Source organism: Acomys russatus, chromosome 7 (assembly GCF_903995435.1).
Source record: "Acomys russatus chromosome 7, mAcoRus1.1, whole genome shotgun sequence".
Taxonomy (NCBI): Eukaryota; Metazoa; Chordata; class Mammalia; order Rodentia; family Muridae; genus Acomys; species Acomys russatus.
In genome coordinates, this window is record NC_067143.1 from 55,257,500 (window position 1) to 55,278,201 (window position 20,702).

Consider the following 20,702-nt stretch of genomic DNA (forward strand, 5'->3'; position numbering starts at 1 on the left):
GCGGGGGTGTGGGGGGCATACACACACACACACACACACACACACACACACATGCTGTGGCGTACATGTGGAGTGAGAGGACAACTTACAAGTGTAGATTTGTTTGGGGAATCAAACTCAGGACATCAGGCTTGATGGTAAGTGTCTTTTTTCATTGAGCCATAAACTGGCTTCAGTCTTTTTGAAATGAATTAAATCATTTGGCTTATTGGTTTACCACAGCGTCACCCTTACAACAAACCACCTGGGTTTACAGTAAACTCATCTATGACAATTATGCAATGAGTAAAACAGATTTTATTTAATTTCAATAGTTTCAATTATACCATGGTTAAAATATGGATATGTCATTTATTTATCAGTTATCCATATTCTTTTACCCAAAGCAATGAGAACCATAAGTAGCAGGAAGGTTTATAAGGAAGGGTAATCTTCACACTGACACCTTTAAGTTAAAGAAGCAACATTCTTTATAACTAATTTTGTACAGTGATACAATCATTCTCTATAAGTCAAATTATCTTTTTTTTTCTCTGAAAAGCTTCTGCGTCTGTTTCCCTTTTTATTAATAAATTAGACAGTGTTAATTTTAGAAGTTAAATTAGAAATTCTAATGTGTTCTAATGACCTCTAATGTGTTTGTAAAACTTCCTGTAACTGAGGGTAGCTTCAGACAAGACATACAGGACAACAATGGCAGCACATTTTATTAGGAATAAGTATGTATTCATGAAAGAATCAACAAATTATAGCTACTGATTCCACAAAATTAAGGTCTACTGGTTCTGTCAGTGTTATTTTACAGCACCAAAGAGGGTGTTGTGTGGAACAGCTCATTTCTACCAGCAAATGCATCACAAATACATTGTTCTTAGAACTGTTCTCAGTGACACATGCTCTGCAAGTACTTAAGGAATTTCACGTTTCATTAGTCTCAATAATAGAATGAGTATGCAGGGGAAGAAATAAGCAGGTCAATACATTTTCAAGTTGGTAGAAATTAAGCATCAACAGATTTGTTTCATTTGAAAATGAGTGAAAGCGACTGGAAGGTTAGCTTAGTAGCTCTTGCATAGGACCTAGGTTCAGTTTCCAGTATCCAAACAGTGAATCACAACTGTCTATTACTTCAGTACCTCAGAACCGATGGCCTCATATGACCTCCACTGGCACGAGGCACACATATGGTGCAAAGATTTACATACAGGTAAAGTATGTGCTAATATAATATAAAAATACATAAATATAAAAAATACAAAGGAAAAGATAACAGACTTTTAAAGGAGAATTAAAATGGGTAATTACAAGAGTAACTGGTTCAGTATTTGTGGCTCATCATTTGTCTTATAGAAATGTTTTCTATAATTAAATAAAGTAGATTAGTCACCAGATGTTATTTTGATGAGAATAAAATACACCCAAATTATACAATAAAATCTCTTTTCAGAACAGTCTTGGACTAAAGAGTAAATTAAATTTGAAGGAAAACCATGCCTTAAAATCTCATATACACATTTTGACCACGTATTATCTGTGTCATAATTTAGGCCTTTCTCAGAAACATGTAGACCAACTTACATTTATTAGATGAATGCTGAAAAGAAAGCTAAATTTTAGTTAAGAATGTTAAGAAATATCCACTCTAGTTCCAGACTCTCTAACAACCATAAAAACACACCGTGCGAGCTGGTGAGGTGACACAATTGGTAAAGCGCCTTCAAGCATGACGAAATTAGCTCAAATCTCCAGAAGCTGTGTAAAACAGATGAAATCATGCACATCTAAATTCCCAGTAGTGAGATTGGAGGCAGCCACAGAAGAATCACTGCAGGTCTCACACTAGCTAAGCTGTTATACACAGAGATGACCAAGTGACCTGGCCTTAATAGAGTAAGAGTCAAGGAGCAATGCCTGAGATTATCCCTGTGACTTCAACATGTGAAAAAACGGCTCACAGACACCACACTACATATGTAAAAACTACATAAAGATTTTTATAAATATAGAATATAGAAAAGCATACTTTTAAAAGAAGCCCAAACCTGTCATAATTTCACTAAGTTCAAGAAAAACTAAAGACATAACCAGCAAGTGCAGATGCACAAAGGAACTTGCAAGTGCTTTAGAACTTTAGTGGGCACAATCTCAGAGGTGAGATTTTTGCACTAATGGTGACAAAAAACATCTTTAAAGGAAAAATATCCCTCAAGATTACTTATCGGTAGTAAGTTTCAATTATGTGTTGTGCCTCCTCTGTAGAGGAGAGAACTCTAGATGAAAATAATAGCTGATTGGTCAAGATATATGCCATTCGATAAAGTCTATAACTTCCTACAGTCTGTAACTTCCTACAGTCTGTAACTTACTTCATATAGTCTATAACTTCATACAATCATTTATAACTTCATACAGTCTATAACTTCATACAAATTGAAAGATGGAATTGAAATGGGTTCTGGGAGTTTTACACAAGTCAAACAATAAATTTGTTTGTATAATACCACAGTCTTCACAGCATTTTGTTCTCTGTCCTCTGCTGAACACTACTTTATTTTCTGATCCCTGTGGCTCTCATAAGAACCAAGTACTTGTATTCTTTCTATCTGGTAAATGGAATGCTGAGATATTTGTGACATATGTGATCCTACCTTTATCAACGGGTGCTGATATAGTTATTACCTGCTGCTGACCTCAGATATATAAGCAGGTGAAGAAGTGGAGCCACTCAGGGGCTGAAAGAATAACCCAGGTGTTCCTGTACTCTCCAAGGAGCCCAGCAGATGCCAGAGAGGAAAGTTTTGAGGGAAATACAACACCAAGTCCTTTGAATATTCATGGGAATTCTTTTAATAATTAAAGATATAATGTTTCTCAAATATATACGTTTTGGGGTAATCATCACTTGGTATTAGATAATTAATCAGGTGAGCTTGACCCTAGTAATAGGGTTAATAGGTTGTTAATACAATACACACATACACACATTAATACAAATTAAAGAAAAAAGACTGAATTTGAAGTGGAGCAGGAAATGGGTAGAGTAGGAGTTGCAAGAATGATGGGGAAATGATGTACATACAATATAAATATATGAAATATAAAAAACATAAAATTAGATATCTAAGAGGAAGAAAGAAAGGATGTACATATAATGTGTCTTGCAGTATAGTTTTTAATTGGGAATATACTAAAAGATAAAATTGTTAAGTTTCCTTGGACCACTCTATATGTTCTATTTCCAATGTCTCTACATTTGATATACCTTCTCTGGCTGATTTTCATCATCATCATTTGTTATTTTAATGGCTCTATAGAATAAATGCAGGTATAGCATGTTGGGGTACTGGAGTCTGGATTTGTGCCCAGTAGTATAGTGTGACTAAACAAATATCAACACCTCTTGCTTAGAGCAAAATAAAACCTGGAAATAATCCAAACAAAGCAAAAAAACAAAAAACAAAAAACAAAAAACAAAAAAACAAAAAACCATCAGCAGGAGTTGTTCAATGTTCTTGGTGTCTCAATTGATTCCTTGGATAATGGGAGGTAAAATTAGGTAATTTAACACTCAAACCTAATGTAAAAAAATCTTATTCATGAACATAAATGAGGCTGAGGCAGTCAGAAGAGGGTTCAAGGAGAACCTATAGGAATTTATTTTACTACAAGAGGGGAGGAGAAGACTGGGAAATGCAGAGGGAGGGAAAGTTGTGGTTGGGATGCATTGTATGAAAGAATAAATAAAAGAACAAAGGAAAATGTAACTTTAAATAAATATAAAACATTCGTTTGTTAGTAATAGAAAATGCATTGATTTCTTATAATATTATCACTTGGAAATCTTGAAAATGAAAAATATACAAGAAGTAACTTAATATTATAAAATTTATTAAATGGAAAAAAATCACCCTTCCTAATAAAGGGTTAAACTGTGGTTAGTGTAATGCCCTTCCTCTAAACAGTAATGTTCATACTAGGTCCTATGAATGGCTCTATAATGTGCCAATGGAGGAAAATTGAAGAATATGTAATCAAAGCTTGATATTGAAAAACAAACATGTAATTATCTTGTTTCATTATTACATCACTTACTAGAGTTTGTTGTTGTTGTTTGAATCAAGACTAATTAAAATCAATACTTCTCTTAAGTGGCTAGGGTTAACCCAAGATATTTTATGTTATTTGAGTCTATTGTGAATGATGTTGTTTCCTTGATTTCATTTTCAGTTCGTTTGATATTTGTATATAAGAAGGCTACTGATTTTGTGAGTTCATTTTGTATTAACATCCTTTGTGAAAGTATTTATCAGCTGTTGGAGTTTCCTTGTGGAATTTTTTCAATGGATACTATAATGTCTGCCAATAAAGATACTTTATTGTCTTATTGCTCTAGATAATGATTTCAAATAATATATTGAATGATGTGGAGACTGCAGACAACTTTGTCTTCCTGATTTTAGTGGAGTTTTTTTTAGTTTCTCTCCATTTAATTTGATGCTGGCTTTGGGCTTGCTGTAAACTGCCTTAATTATGTTGAGGTAGCCCTTTGTATCTCTAATCTCTCCAGGACTTTAATCATGAAGGGGTGTTGAATTTTGTCAAAGGCTTTTTTCTGAATCTAATGACATGATCATGTGGCTTTTGTCTCTTGGATTGTTTATATGGTGGAGTATATTTATTGTATACTGAGAAGACATTCTTCACAATGGTTTCAGTGTGAATTTTTGTCAGTATGGGTTGAAGGAATTAGTCTTTCAGGCAAAGTACAGGAATTCAAGTGGTAGTTGGATTTTTTATAACAACTTTTTCTTCCTAGATAAAAAAGATGTAAGAGGGTGGGAAACTCTTAGCAAAGACAAAAAGATGTGGAGAATGGTGTGGTTTGGATGCAGATGTGAGTCTTCATGGGTAGGAAAGAGCACAGAGGGATGTAGGGGAAACTAAGAGAACATGGAGATTGATAGTTTACTAAGTCTTCTTCACACACATGTCTGTATCTACTAATCTGTTTATTTTTTATCTATTTACTTATCTATGTATATATTCAGCATCTAACTTTAGGAAGAAAACTCTGGCACATGTAGATGAGATGCTAAATATAGTAATTTTAAAAAATATTTGTTGCAGCAGTTTTAGTGATAAGCAAAAGACTGAACAATAGTATTTAATAAAGAGTATACTATCTCAGATATATACCTTCAAGAAGCTCCTAGATTGAAGATAAAATAAGGAATGGGAAAATAAATATTAAAAATTATTTAGAAATCATATTTTTTATAAAGACAGCATCACATTAGTGAAATTAACCTTGACTTTATTGGCTGGTTCTGAAAGAATTTATTCCCTGCATAAACAAAGAAAGGAAGTCAGGGATTACTATTTTTAAGTGGTAGATAAATGTCTATTTTTAAAACAAATATACTTACATTCTCATTAATAACTTGATTATCACTGTTTCTGATAGACTAGTCACCTGAAAATATAAACTGTGCTCTATACATTGGTATGTACATTTTATTTAACAAAAAGCAATGACAACGAATAAACATAAAAACGAATCTAATTCATCGCTCTTGACAGGTCTCTTGGAGTAAATAGCAATAAATACGTGGTGGGAGAAAGAAAGTTATAGAAGCCTTGAGGACCATTATAATATAGACCAAGTGTTTGTAGTTAAGGTCAAAATCCAATTGTGAAGACAAGTTACTGTAATTTTTTCAGCACACCTGCTTTATGCAGTACTAGAGAAATGAGCCCTAGACTCTGTGCATACTGGACAAATGCTCTGCCACAAGTTGCTCTTAGTGGGGAGAAAATATTCCATAAGTATATGGAAATTAGGTACGGTGAGCTTAACGGGTGCAGTGTTGGGCCACACTATCTAAATGAGAAGTCACTGCGCCAGTTCCCATGGCTGGATGAAATGTTCCTTATACTCAGGAGCTACTAGATAATTTATAGTAACTGTTTACAGTCAGGGGTTATTAATTTTTTCAGTTACATGTTCTTCATAGGATTGTTTTTAAGATTTTAATGTAATCTGTGTTCCATTCATATTTAAATAAAGCTGTTATCTATTAAATCACACATTGGTAAAAGCAACACATTAAGGGATGCATTCAATACTCATCAAGTTTATAGTACACCCATTAATAGGCGGGTGCCCAGAATTTTTTCTTGATAATTTTATTAGAATTCACATGTTAATATTATCTGAAGAGATTGTTCCTAATATGAAACAAAAAAATTCTAATTTCTGTGAGAAAATTCAAAGATGGCTTGAGTTACTTGTGTAACTTTCGTCCTATGTTGTTATTCTCTCTGCAGACAACTACTGAGATATCAGGAAACTTTTACTCTAAGAAAACTAAGAACATATTCTCTAATTTTCTTTGTCCTAATGCCATAAACGATGGGGTTAAGAAATGGGTGTACTAGAAGGTACATATTGGCTATAAAGATATGAATTTGGGGGGCTACATTGTGACCAAAACGGTGGGTCAGGAAGGTAAAGACAGCTGTGGAATAGAAAACAAGGATTACACAAACATGGGAGCCACAAGTGCCTAAGGCTTTAAGACTTGCTTCTCGAGATGGAAGACGGAAGACAGCACGGAGGATCAGAACGTAAGAGAGGGCAATGAAGAAACCGTCACAGGAGCCAATAACAGAGGCCACACTGAGGCTGTAACGCTTGGTGGCTCCTGTGTCCACACACGCCAGCTTCACCACAGCCATGAACTCACAGTAGGTGTGGGCAATGATTCGAGTTCTGCAATAGGGCAGCTGCTTGAGCAGGATGGGGTGTGGGGAGAAGAAGCCTACCCCCCGCAGCACCACTACCGCTCCCATTTTGGCGATGCGACTGTGCATGAGAATTGTGGCATGGCGCAGTGGGTCACAGATGGCCACATAGCGGTCAATGGCCATGGCCAAGAAGAAGCCAGATTCCATGGCCGTGAAGCTGTGGATGAAGAACATCTGGGCAAGACATGCATCGAAGGCGATGTCATGGGCTCCCATCCAGAAGAGGCAGAGCATGCGTGGCAGTGTAGATGTGGAGAGGACCAGGTCAGTGACGGACAGCATGCACAGGAAGAGGAACATGGGCTCGTGGAGGCTGCGCTCTGCTCTCACCACAGCCAGGATGGTCACATTCCCCATTACTGCCACCATGTACATGGAGCAGAAGGGAATGCCAATCCAGACATGGAGATGCTCCAGGCCAGGGATGCCCATCAGCCAGAAGGTGCGTGGAGAAAGTTGGGATTTATTAGCTGGCCCCATGGTGGCAACTGCCAACTGTGTGTGGCTGAAGTCCGCCTGGTACAGTGAGTGTGTTTTGTTAAGGTAGGTACAAGTAACTCTGAAAACAAATGAGAAGTAAACCTCAGTATCCCAAAAATCTCACCCTGCATCACTACCCAAGCTTTAACTAAAGCAATGATGCTCAACCTTTGGGTCAGAAACTGTTTGCAGGTCTCCTATGACCACAGGAAAACAGAGATATTTACATTACAACTCATCACAATAGTAAAATTACAATTATGAATATTATTGTATGGTTGAACATTGAATTGAATGTAATTATATGGTTACAAGTCACCCCAAGATGAGGACCTGTATAAAAGGGCTACAGCATTTAAAAGGTTGAGAAGCACTGAAGCAGAGTGTTGGAAATGTTCCTAGCGACATTAGGTAAAACCATATACTCAGACACCCCAAGTTGATTATAAATCAAATGAAAAATCTCCTATATTTTTAAAACATTAAACTGACTTGATGATATAAGATAAAACAAAATGCCAACCTTTTTTTTGTATTCAGAATTTGTTTAATTCTCAGGAACATCTGATTTATTCATGGAATAAGTTTGAAATTTTGCATATAAACGTTTCCTTCTTTACATCACACCTAAATATCCTCTCCTCCATCCCCTGCCCTCCCCCTGCTCTCTTGTGCTTTTAAGTAAGAATTTGGAATTGTCTTCCATAAACTGTCCATCGATTTCTTATTTGCTAAGACTGTCATAGAATTGATACCCATGAGGCATTTTCTACTGGTATACAAATATAGAGAGTTTTCTGCATGTCAGAATATCTAAAATTTGAAAATGAACAAGAATTTTCGAACAAGGTTTGTTTTTCTTATGTAAAATTTCTCAATGTATATACTTTATTAATTTAAGCCTTAATTTCTGTTTCAGCTTACTCCCCATATTCCATGCCCTTTTTTTTATCTTCATTATGTTGGACATGTTTGGCATGGAAGTGGTAATATTTGTACATCTTTTGATGCTTTAACACGAGTGTAATATGTTATTATTTTCATATAAATTGATGAAAGAAAATAATGCCTAGATGCTCTTTAAACGCAAACAAAATATCATCTTAGAATGCAGTACCTATTAATACTTAGCTGGAATTTCTGTGCAAAGCAAATACTAATTTTCAGCTTTGCAGGTATAAAACATGACCTCAGAACATTGTAAATAATGTAACAGTATCACAGAATGGGTCTCAAAGCAAAGGCCATCCCACCATGCCTCACTATAATGACCATTTGTTTTAATTATGCTGAGCTTAATTTTTTCTGCCAGGGGTTACATTCAAAATTATCTCAAACAAAATGCAATGATACACAGTTACACATACTCTGAGGTTTCTCTCTTTCAGATTTTATCACTGAATTCAGGTTGGTGAACAGATAGAAGCAGGTGACGTGCTAGAAAAGGATACTTGAATGAACACTTTTCTTTTTACACTTTTGTTTAGGAGAATTATTTATGCCCCAATAGATTTAGTCTGAAATCTGTTCTTTGCTTTTTACTCTTTCTTATCACTACAGACTTAGCAATTTGGATATCAACTGACTGAATAGACAGTTATAGATATAGAGTCTTATGCACCCTAAGATGCCCTAAAATTCTTTGTAGAAATTTAAGATGGCTTTGAAATCTTGATCCTCCTGCTTGTTTATCCCAATGCTAGTATTAAAGAAGTGTGCTGCCAGGTCTAACACCTAAAACACGGCTTTTATTTTCGTATTAGTTTAACATTTCTAAGCTGGTATTTAAGTGTATAAATTTATCGTGTATGTGAATACCCATGACATTTGGTATATACACAAAGTTGGAATTTAAGTCAAGATAAGCATAGCAGTGATCACAGACATCCAAGCTGTCTTTACAATTAAGGCATTCAAAAGTCTGTGATTTACTTTTTTAAAAAGCACTTACTGTTACTAAGAGATTATAGCAGTCTGAGTTGTTTCGAAAGATGGTTTCCTGCTTATTCTTGCTGAACTGAGCATCTCAAGAAGAAGCACTTTTCTAACTACAAACCTTGATGTGGCAGATCACTTTTTAATGTTAAAGAAGCCAAAACTAGTTCTTCTCTGCACGCAAATGTCGCTGCCACCATGGTCTGTCCTGGTCAAGCTGTTCAAATGCTATTGTCATTCTAACCTGGATTGTTTATCGTTCTAGATCATGGCTAGCTATCAAGTAACTATACTTAAAACGTTTACCGAAGGTTAATAATTTTAGTATGCACACGTGGAATTTATCCTTAACATTAATATGGTTCTTCAAAGAATAAACATACCGTTTAGAGAATTGCATCGTTCTGCCCATGCAAATGCAAGTGCATCTCTGTTCCCCATCTCTTTATTTAACCATGTTAAAAGCTGACAGTTTCTGTAGGGCTCCCTTCTATAATGAACAGACTCAACGCCCATTCAACTTACATCAGCTGGGCTTACAGTTCATTACAGATTTCTTCTGATTAAGGGTGTTGCTTAAAGAGATATTAATGATCCCCTGGGATAATGGTTATTTTCTGAAACAATCAGAACTAAGTAATTTTTATGAAGGATAATTATTGTGACTATCTTTAAAGATGATTAATAAAGACATTTTCCAGATGCCTTCTGTGTATTTTAATGTTTGAAATATTTGAGTGTATTAAAAAAAAGTACCAAATAGAAATGTTATATGTATTGTTTGAGAGATTAATTATCATTTGCTAGGCTTCAGAATTAATACTTAAAAGTCTCTTTTATCTCCTAATATTTAAAATAATCCTTTGTAATATAGAAATTTACACTTTATCAGATAAGGAGATAGAATTATTGATACACTTTAACTTGTCTTGAATTTTAACAGCCAGTAAAAGGTCATGGCAGGATCTGAATTTGCACAGGTTTGGCTTCAAATATAGTTCACACAAGTATTAACCACTAAAAATTTTTTTTTTTTTTTTTTTTTTTTTTTATTCTTGTTACATCTCAATGTTTATCCCATCCCTTGTATCCTCCCATTCCTCCCCCCCCCATTTTCCCATTATTCCCCTCCCCTATGACTGTTCCTGAGGGGGATTACGTCCCCCTATATATTCTCATAGGGTATCAAGTCTCTTCTTGGCTACTTGCTGTCCTTCCTCTGAGTGCCACCAGGTCTCCCCCTCCAGGGGACATGGTCAAATGTGAGGCACCAGAGTATGTGAGAAAGTCGTATCACACTCTCCACTCAACTGTGGAGAATATTCTGACCATTGGTTAGATCTGGGAAGGGGTTTAAAGTTTACCTCCTGTATTGTCCTTGGCTGGTGCCTTAGTTTGAGCGGGACCCCTGGGCCCAAATCTGCCTATCATATTGCTCTACTTGTAGATTTCTAGGACCCTCTGGATCCTTTTATTTTGCTGTTCTCCCATGCGTCTCTCATTTAGAGTCCCAATAGGATGCCTTCCCCTCTGTCCCAGTTTTCCTGGTAAGTGAAGGCTTTCGTGGGACATGCCCTTGGGCTAGTATGCAGATATAAGTGAGTATATACCATTTGATTCTTTCTGCTTCTGGGTTAACTCACTCATTATGATCATTTCTAGCTCAATCCATTTATCCACAAATTTCGGGAATTCCTTGTTTTTAATAGCTGAGTAGTATTCCATAGTGTATATGTACCACAGTTTCTTTATCCACTCTTCTACTGAGGGACACTTAGGCTGTTTCCATGTTCTGGCTATTATGAATAAGGCTGCTATGTACATGGTTGAGCAAATTTTCTTGTGTGTGCTGGAGCATCTTCTGGGTATATTCCAAGGAGTGGAATAGCTGGGTCTTGAGGAAGCCCTATTCCCATTTTTCTGAGATAAGCACCAGATAGATTTCCAAAGTGGCTGTACTAGTTTGCATTCCCACCAGCAAATGAAGGAGTTGTTCCTCTCTCCCCACATCCTCGCCAGCATGTGGTTGTCGCTTGAATTTTTGATCTTAGCCATTCTGATGGGTGTAAGATGGAATCTCAGAGTTGTTTGATTTGCATTTCCCTGATGACTAAGGAGGTTGAGCATTCTTTAAGTGTTTCTCAGCCATTTGATACTCCTCTGTTGAGAATTCTCTGTTTAGTTCCAAGCCCCATTTCTCAATTGGGTTATTCGGTTTGGTGTGGTGTTTAATTTCTTGAGTTCTTTATATATTTTGGATATTAGACCTTTGTCAGATGTAGGGTTGGTGAAGATTTTTTCCCAGTCTGTAGGCTGTCGCTTTGTTCTCTTGACAGTGTCTCCTGCCTACAGAAGCTTCTCAGCCTCATGAGGTCCCATTTATTAATGGTTGACATTAAGGCCTGGGCCGTTGGTGTTCTGTTCAGGAAGTTGTCTCCTGTGCCAATATGTTCCGCTCTTTCCCACTTTTTCTTCTAAGTGGCTTAGTGTCTTGGTTTTATGTTGAGGTATTTAATCCACTTGGATTTGAGTTTTGTGCAAGTGGACAAATATGGGTCCAGTTTCATTTTTTTACACATAGACCTCCAGTTAGACCAGCACCATTTGTTGAAGATGCTATCCTTTTTCCATTGAATGGATTTGGCTTCTTTGTCAAAAAATCAAGTGACCATATGTGTGTGGATTCATATCTGGGGTCTTCGATTTGATTCCACTGATCAACCAGCCTGTTGCCTGTGCCAGTACCATGCTGTTTAAGTACTATTGCTTTATAGTACAGTTTGAGATCAGGTATGGAGATTCCTCCGGAGCATCTTTTATTGTACAAGATTGTTTTAGCTATTCTGGGTTTTTTGTTTTTCCATATGAAGTTCAGAATTGAACTTTCAATGTCTTTAAAAAATTGTGTAGTTATTTTGATAGGGATTGCATTGAATCTGTAGATTGCTTTTGGTAGGATGGCCATTTTTACTATGTTAATTCTCCCGATCCATGAGCAAGGAAGATCACGCCATCTTCTCAGGTCATCTTCAATCTCTTTCTTCAGAGTTTTGAAATTTTTTTCATACAAGTCCTTCACTTGCTTAGTTAGGGTAACTCCTAGATATTTTATATTGCTTGTGGCTAATGTGAAGGGTGTGGTTTTCCTAATTTCTTCCTCTGTAAGCTTGTCATTTGTGTATAGGAAGGCTACAGACTTTTTGAGTTAATTTTGTATCCAGCCAATTTGCTGAAGGTGTTTATCAGCTTTAGGAGTTCTCTGGTGGAGTTTTGAGGGTCACTTATGTACACTATCATATCATCTGCAAAGAGGGATAATTTGACTTCCTCCTTTCCCATTTGTATACCCTTGATCTCCTTTTGTTGTCTTATTGCTCTGGCTAGAACTTCGAGTACTATATTGAAGAGATATGGAGAGAGTGGGCAGCCTTGCCTTGTTCCCGATTTGAGAGGAATTTCCTTGAGTATCTCACCATTTACTTTGATTTTGGCTGTTGGCTTGCTGTATATAGCCTTTATTATGTTGAGGAAAGTGCCTTGTATCCCCGATCTCTCTAAAACTTTAAACATGAATGGGTGTTGAATTTTATCAAATGCTTTCTCTGCATCCAAGGAGATAATCATGTGGTTTTTTATTTTCAGTTTGTTTATATGGTGGATTACATTGATGGATTTCCGTATATTTAACCATCCCTGCATGCCTGGAATGAAGCCTACTTGGTCATGATGAATGATATCTTTGATGTGCTCCTGTATTCGTTTTGCAAGTATTTTATTTAGTATTTTTGCATCTATGTTCATAAGAGAAATTGGTCTGAAATTCTCTTTCTTTGTTGAGTCTTTGTGAGGTTTAGGTATCAATGAGACTATGGCCTCATAGAATGAATTTGGTAATTTTCCATCCATTTCTATCTTTTGGAGTAGCTTGAAGAGTATCGGTATTAGCTCGCCCTTAAAGGTCTGGTAGAATTCTGCACTGAAACCATCTGGCCCTGGGCTTTTTTTGGTTGGGAGACCATCGATGATTGCTTCTATTTCTGTAGGGGAAATGGGACTATTTAACTTGTTTATCTGTTCTTCACTCAACTTTGGCAAGTGAACTTGATCAAGAAAATCGTCCATTTCCCTTAGATTTTCAAATTTTGTGGCATATATGCCTTCAAAGTAGGATCTTATGATTCTTTGAATTTCTTCAGTGTCTGTTGTTATGTCTCCCTTTTCATTTCTGATTTTGTTCATTTCAATACTGTCTCTCTGCCTTTTAGTTAGTTTGGCTAATGGTCTGTCTATCTTGTTGATTTTCTCAAAGAACCAGCTTTTGGTTTTGTTGATTCTTTGGACTGTTTTCTTAGTTTCTAATTTGTTAATTTCAGCCCTGAGTTTGATAATTTCCAGGCGTCTACTCCTCTTGGGTGTTTCTGCTTCTTTTTTTTCTAGGGCTTCCAGTTGTGTTGTTAAGATGCTTATGTGCGATGTTTCCAATTTATTTTAAAGGCACTTAGTGCTATGAATTTTCCTCTTAGCACTGCTTTCAATGTATCCCACAAATTTGGGTATGTTGTTTCTTCATTTTCATTGAATTTCAGAAACTCCTTGATTTCTTTCTTTATTTCTTCCCTGACCCAGGTGTCATTTAGCAGAGAGTTGTTTAGTTTCCACAAACGTGTAGGCTTTTTGTTATTTCTGTTGTTGTTGAATTGCAGCCTAAGAGCATGGTGATCTGATAGGATACAAGGTATTATTTCAATCCTCTTGTATCTGTTGAGGCTTGCTTTGTGACCTACGATGTGATCAATTTTGGAGAAGGTTCCATGGGGTGCAGAGAAGAAGGTGTATTCTTTCTTGTTTGGGTGAAAGGTTCTATAGATATCTGTTAGATCCATTTGACCCATGGCATTGGTTAATGATGTTATTTCTCGGCTTAGTTTCTGTTTCAATGACTTATCCTTCAGTGAGAGTGGGGTGTTGAAGTCTCCCACTATTATTGTGTGGGGATCGATGTGTGGTTTAAGCTTTTTTAGGAGATCTTTTACATATGTGGGTGCCCTTGTATTGGGAGCATAGATGTTCAGAATTGTGATGTCATCTTGGTTGACTTTACCTTTGATGAGTATGAAGTGTCCTTCCTCATCCCTTTTGATTAATTTTGGTTGAAAGTCTATTTTGTTCGATACTAAAATGGCTACCCCTGCTTGCTTCTTGTGACCATTTGCTTGGAATATTTTTTTCCAACCTTTTACCCTGAGGTAATGCCTTTCATTATGGGTGAGATGTGTTTCTTGGATGCAGAAGAATGTTGGGTCTTGTTTATGTACCCATTCGGTTAGTCTGTGTCTTTTTATTGGAGAATTGAGGCCATTGATGTTGAGAGATATTAATGACCAGTGACTGTTAAGAGTCTTAATTTTGATGTTGTTTCCAGTCGAGCGTTTGTGTAGTTGTGTTTTTGCCATGGGATAGTTATCTATTTCCTGGGTAGTTTTGGTTGTAGCTTGACCCTTTGGGATGGAGTTTTCCTTCTAGTACCTTCTGTAAAGCTGGATTTGTGGATAGGTACTGTTTGAATTTGTTTTTGTCATGGAATATTTTGTTTTCTCCATCAATGGTTATTGATAATTTTGCTGGGTAAAGTAGTCTGGCCTGGCATCTGTGTTCTCTTAGGGTTTGCAGGATCTCTGTCCAGGCCCTTCTGGCTTTTATGGTCTCTGCTGAGAAGTCAGGTGTAATTCTGATAGGTTTACCATTAAATGTTATTTGGCCCTTTTCCCTTGCAGCTTTTAATATTTTTTCTTTGTTCTGCATGTTTTGTGTTTTGATTATTATGTGGCGGGCAGTTTTTCTTTTCTGGTCAATTCTATTTGGTGTTCTGTAGGCCTCTTGTATGTTTATAGGCATCTCTTTCTTTAGATTGGGGAAATTTTCTTCTATGATTTTGTTGAGAATAGTTTCTGGGCCCTGGAGTCTGATGTCTTCTCTTTCTTCAATGCCTATTATCCGCAAATTTCTTCTTTTCATGGTGTCCTTAATTTCTTGGATGTTTTGTGTCAGGAGTTTTCCAGATTTGGCATTTTCTTTAATGGTTGATTCAATATCTGTGATTGTATCTTCTAGCCCTGAGATTCGTTCTTCCATCTCTTGGATTCTGTTAGAAAAGCTCACCTCTGTGTTGCTCGCCTTCTTCTCTGAGGTCTCACGTTCTCGTTTTTCTTCTGTCTGTGTGTTTATCATTGAATCCATTTTCATTTTCAGATCTTGAACTGATTTTTTGATTTCTTTCATCTGATTTTTTGTATATTCCTGAGTTTCTTCCATTGCCTCTTTATAGGTCTTCAGAGCTTGAACCGTTTTAGTTATTTCTTTCATCTGGTTGTTTGCATTTTCCTGCAATTTTTCCAGTTCCACTCTATGTGCTTCTTTTATGTCTCTCACCTGTTTGTCTGCGTCTTCCTGCATTTGATTACGAATTTTATTTGTTTCCTCCATTATCATCCTCATTACTAAGGATTTGAGGTCATTTTCTTGTATTTCCGTTGTATTTGAGTTCTCTGGGTGGTTTTCTTTGGGATAGCTGGAAACTGGAGACGCCATGTTGTTTTGGGGTTTTTTGCGTATGCTTTTTCGTTGTCCTTTAGACATCTTGCCGTCTTTGTTTTTGTTGGGTAGCTTCCAGAGTTGAATGGAGGGTGTCTGATGATAGATTCACTTGTTTTCTTACGATTTCCCTAGGCTGCGAGCTCAAAGCTTCACTGTGTGGATGTTAGGAGGTTAGCCCTGTTGTTCTGGTCTCTCACAGCCAGTGATCCTCAGTCCCTCTCTGCTGTGGATCCTGCAATTGTTCTGGGTCTCTGAATGAGCGTTGGGTCAGGCCAAGGTATCCACAGCCTTCTGTGTTCCCTGCCAAGTCCAGCCAGGAGCACTGGGACCGAACCACGGGCAGAACTCAGCTAGATTCTCAGGGCCAGAACCGTCTGCCAAGCTCAGCTAGGGATTTTGGGCCCAAAATGCACACAGGGTCCAGCCAGAATTTTTGGGCTGGGACTACGCACCAAGCTCCACTAGGGCCTTTTGGCCCAAAGTGCGTGCTGTGGTCAGTTATTGACTCAGGGCCCGAACTGACCACCAATCTCAGCCAGGAATTCTGGATTCAAACTGTACACTGTGTCCAACCAGAGTCTTAGAGCTGGTGGAACCGAGAGCTCTGTCCAGCCTGTGCCACAGCAGGAGAACTGCGGCTGCTCTGAGTTAGCGCCAGTGGTGGAACAAGTGCTCCGCCCGCACTGTGTCCCCGCAGGGGAGCTGCCGCTGAGCTGAGGTGGTGCCTAGGATGGAACCGAGCACGTCACCAAGCCTGCGCCACAGCAGGAGAACTGCGGCTGCTCTGAGTTAGCGCCAGTGGTGGGACAAGTGCTCCGCCCAGACTGTGTCACCGCAGGGGAGCTGCCGCTGAGCTGAGGTGGTGCCTAGGATGGAACCCAGCACGTCACCAAGCCTGCGCCACAGCAGGAGAACTGCGGCTGCTCTGAGTTAGCGCCACTGGTGGGACAAGTGCTCCGCCCGGACTGTGTCCCCGCAGGGGAGCTGCCGCTGAGCTGAGGTGGTGCCTAGGATGGAACCGAGCACGTCACCAAGCCTGCGCCACAGCAGGAGAACTGTGGCTGCTCTGAGTTAGCGCCAGTGGTGGAACAAGTGCTCCGCCCGGACTGTGTCCCCGCAGGGGAGCTGCCGCTGAGCTGAGGTAGTGCCTAGTGTGGAGCAGCGTGCTCAACTAAGCCTGCGCCACAGCAGGGGAGCTATGGCCACGCTGAGTTAGTGCCTCAGGCAGAATTGTTTGCTGGGCCGGGCCAATACCCGGGACTCTGGGGCCGAACTGTCCGCCGAGTCCAATCTGGGTCCAAAGGCTCCACGCGACCCAAATCCTGCCCCGAGTCCCCTCTCCCGCAGCAACTCCCACCAGCCACCACACCAATCGCCTCCACCGGAAGGCTATGAGCTGCAAACCTCAGCCGCCGCTGCTGGTGCCGCTGGTGCTGCCGCCTCTACCGCTGCCGCTCCGATCAGAGAAAAACCACGCTCCTCCCGTGTGCAGGGGCACGCAGGTCCTCCGCACCCTGGTCCCTCCGAACTGTAGAGCACTCCCGCTGCCGTGATGTTCGGACCTCGGTGTTCCTGGCTCAGAAATCTGTGCAATTCCCTGAATTGTTCACTGGAGCCTCCAAACACGGTCCACACTGCTCGCCGCCATCTTGGATCCCCAACCACTAAAAATTTTTTAAAAGTACATTTATCTGAATTTAGTTGCATACTTTCTTTTCATAGTACTTAGTTCCATGCATAATAGCTTTCAAACTCTGAAACAATCAGCAGGTGCCTTCTCAACCTGGTTCCTACCGCCCACCTTTAGACCACTACCTTATACCTAGATCACACTTAGTTTATATGAACCTCTGTCAGGGTAAAACTTTGTATTGTTCCCTTGTTTAGCACTGCTTTGTGTCAGTGTTCTTCCTATTGCCCTTCCCCATGACGTGTGTGTCGTATGTGTTTTGAGGTTACAGACAGAAAGTCACGATTTAAGAAAATAATGGTATGAAGAACTAGAAGTAAAATTGAAAGGGAAAAAGGCAACTAATAAGAAAAGAGAGGGAGATATGGGGAGATAGTCAGAGACAATGTGTTCAAAGTTAGATTTTTCTGTGCAGGAAATTATTGTATACAACCTTATATAGTATTACTAAAGGACAAGAGGCCAATTCTTCCTCTCCCAGGAATCATTTGTTGTCTATAATTCTTTATCTAGGGGTTGAATCCTGTGAGATTGACTACCCCTTCTGTGTTACAAAGCTGTTGTTAATCACTGTTGTTAGGGTTTTCTTTATTCAGTCATTTCTAAGACAGACCTTTTCAAAGCTGACTTACTGGTAGTATGTCTCTTCCTGTATTTGACTTCCTAGCCACTAGCCTTTAAATAACTCTGAGGCATTATAACTCCCTCCTTCAGAGAGGAACTCAGCTCCAGTGAGAAAACAGTTGGTAAGCTCAGAACAGTCATGTCAGTGTTGCACCAGGGGGGCGTAGCCTTCTTTACAGGTTGTTATTATAGTGTTTAAGGTTCATAACTGGATAAAACTATTTACGATTTTTTTCTCCTAGCTGATCATTGTGAGGGTAAGCTGTGGTTGTGGTTGTGATGGTCAGTCAATGTGATCACTGTGGTGGTCAGCTGTAGCTTCCACTGTGATGGTCAGCCATAGAGGTCGCTGTGGTCATCAGTTGTAGAGTCCGTGATGATAATGAGTGATAGTGTCCAATATTGTTTTCAGTTGCAGTATTTTTCACTGTGATAGTCAGTCATAGTGAGTATGTGAACAGGCAGGCCTCTGTTTCATGTGCCTTCTCTTCAGCTCCTCTCCTTTTGTTTGTCTTGTTCAACTCTGATGTGTTAGGTTTGTTTGTTTGCTTGTTTGTTTTATCTTACTATATATTATTTTATTATTATCCCTTAAAAGATTGTTTATTTTCTACTGATAGACAGAGATCCAGAGGGAGGGTAGATGAGGAGGAGCTGGGAGGAGTGGAGGGGGTTGTGGATTGTAATAAGAATATATTATATAAGAAAAATAAAAGCTGCTCTTTGCTGCCAGACCCCTGCCATCATGGGTCACATACACTCTCCTGAGAAGGGCCTGTCCCAGTGGGCACTGCCCTACCGCCGAAGTGTCCCCACCTGCCTGAAGTTGATGTTTGATGACGTGAAGGACAAATACACAAAGTGGTCAAGATAGGCCTGACCCCCTCCCAGGTAGTCCTGAAGCTGCTGAAAGATGGCCGAAGAAGTGGTGGTGGTAGCCAAATTTGATTATGTGGCTCCACAAGAACAAGAGCCGGATATCAAGAACAATGAGAGATTATGGCTTTTGGATGACTCTAAATCCTGCTGACGTGTTCAAAATTCCATGAATAAAACAGGTTTTGTCCCTTCTAACTATGCAGAAAGAAAAAAAACAGTTCTCAGAAAGCATATATTGTTTAAAAACCTGAAGGACACTTTAGGCATTGGAAAGGTGAAAAGAAAACCTAGTGTTCCATACTGCCTCTTCTGCTGCTGATAGCTTTATTGATCCAGGAGAATGTCCCTATGACCTCAACAGGCCTGCTTTTGTGAAGTTTAACTACATGGCTGAGAGAGAGGATGAATTGTTGTTGATAAAAAGGACCAAGGTGATCGTCATGGAGAAGTGTGGTGATGGGTGGGGCGTGGCAGCTACAATGAACAAATTGGATGGTTCCCTTCAAATTATGTAACTGAAGAAGGTGACAGTCTTTGGGTGACTGTCAGAGAAATTAGCAGCAGTTATCAATAACCTAAGTGCAAGTCAAGTAGTCCATGTTGTGTAGGCTCTTTACCCATGCAGCTCATCCATTGATGAAGAACTCAGTTTTTAGAAAGGTGACGTATTGGTTGTAATAGAAAAGCCAGAAAATGACCCAGAGTGGTGGAATTGCAGGAAAATCAATGGCATGGTTGGCCTGGTGCCAAAAAACTATGTTACTATTATGCAGAGTAATTTGTTAACCTCAGGTTTGGAGCCATCACCTCCACAGTGTGATTACATTAGGCCTTCGCTCACTGGGAAGTTTGCTGGCAATCCTTGGTATTATGGCAAAGTTACCAGGCAGCAGGCAGAAATGGCATTAAGTGAAAGGGGACATAGTTTTCTCATTTGTGATAGTGAATCTTCGCCAAATGATTTCTCAATATCACTAAAAGCACAAGGAAAAAACAAACATTCTAAAGTCCAACTGAAAGAGACTGTTTACTACATCGGGCAACGAATGAAACTTCAGCACCATGGGGGACCTTGGTTGAGCATTACAAAAGGCACCAATCTTTACAAGTGAACAAGGAGAAAACTTGTATCTCGTCAAGCATTTGTCTTGATACTGCTCATCAGTAGTGACTGCTACACAGCTTTAACTCGTCATGGAACTGAAGACTGAGATAGTTTCGTGCCAACTGTACTTGCTTGCAAAGTACTGTTTCTAACTGTATGAGGGTTGACTATTAATACATGAGTATTTTTGTTATCACTCAATCTGTACATATATAGTACACATGCAGTGCATCTATGTAGAAAAATTATTTATTCTTGGTATTCTACCTTATTGTCTTTGTTGTTTTTCTTTTTCCTTCTAACAATTAAGGTTTTGTACTCTGAAAAGAATATAATTTCGTTCAAATATCTTTATATGGTAGAACTCTTTTATTGCTGTTTATTTCCTTGTATCGACATTCTGTTCTCCCATAGCTCCTCTTAACACAAAACCATTTCTATATGACATATGCTAAAGAACATTTCTTGTAAAGTGTTAATCTTTTCTGTGACTGAATAGCAATAATAAACAGAAAATTAGAAACTATTTTCAGGTATTGTATCTGTCGCAAGCCATTGTAAATATCAAGTATGTTGTTGGTGCCTCAT

At 38.8% G+C, this 20,702-nt stretch overlaps 1 protein-coding gene and 1 pseudogene across 1 annotated transcript; one reads left to right on the plus strand and one right to left on the minus strand.

The window, feature by feature from the left end:
* Positions 1-6,342: 6,342 nt before the first annotated feature.
* Positions 6,343-7,287, minus strand: LOC127192203 (olfactory receptor 52M1-like). Its single transcript, XM_051149526.1, has one exon. It carries the CDS (start codon positions 7,285-7,287, stop codon positions 6,343-6,345), a length of 945 nt encoding a protein of 314 aa, XP_051005483.1.
* An 11,756-nt stretch (positions 7,288-19,043) lies between these two features.
* LOC127192204 (cytoplasmic protein NCK1-like) lies at positions 19,044-20,161 on the plus strand (annotated as a pseudogene).
* Positions 20,162-20,702: the final 541 nt, after the last annotated feature.

Bases quoted from the DNA above. Each gene is read 5' to 3' on its own strand.
- LOC127192203 (XM_051149526.1), bottom strand. From the start codon at position 7,287: ATGGGGCCAGCTAATAAATCCCAACTTTCTCCACGCACCTTCTGGCTG.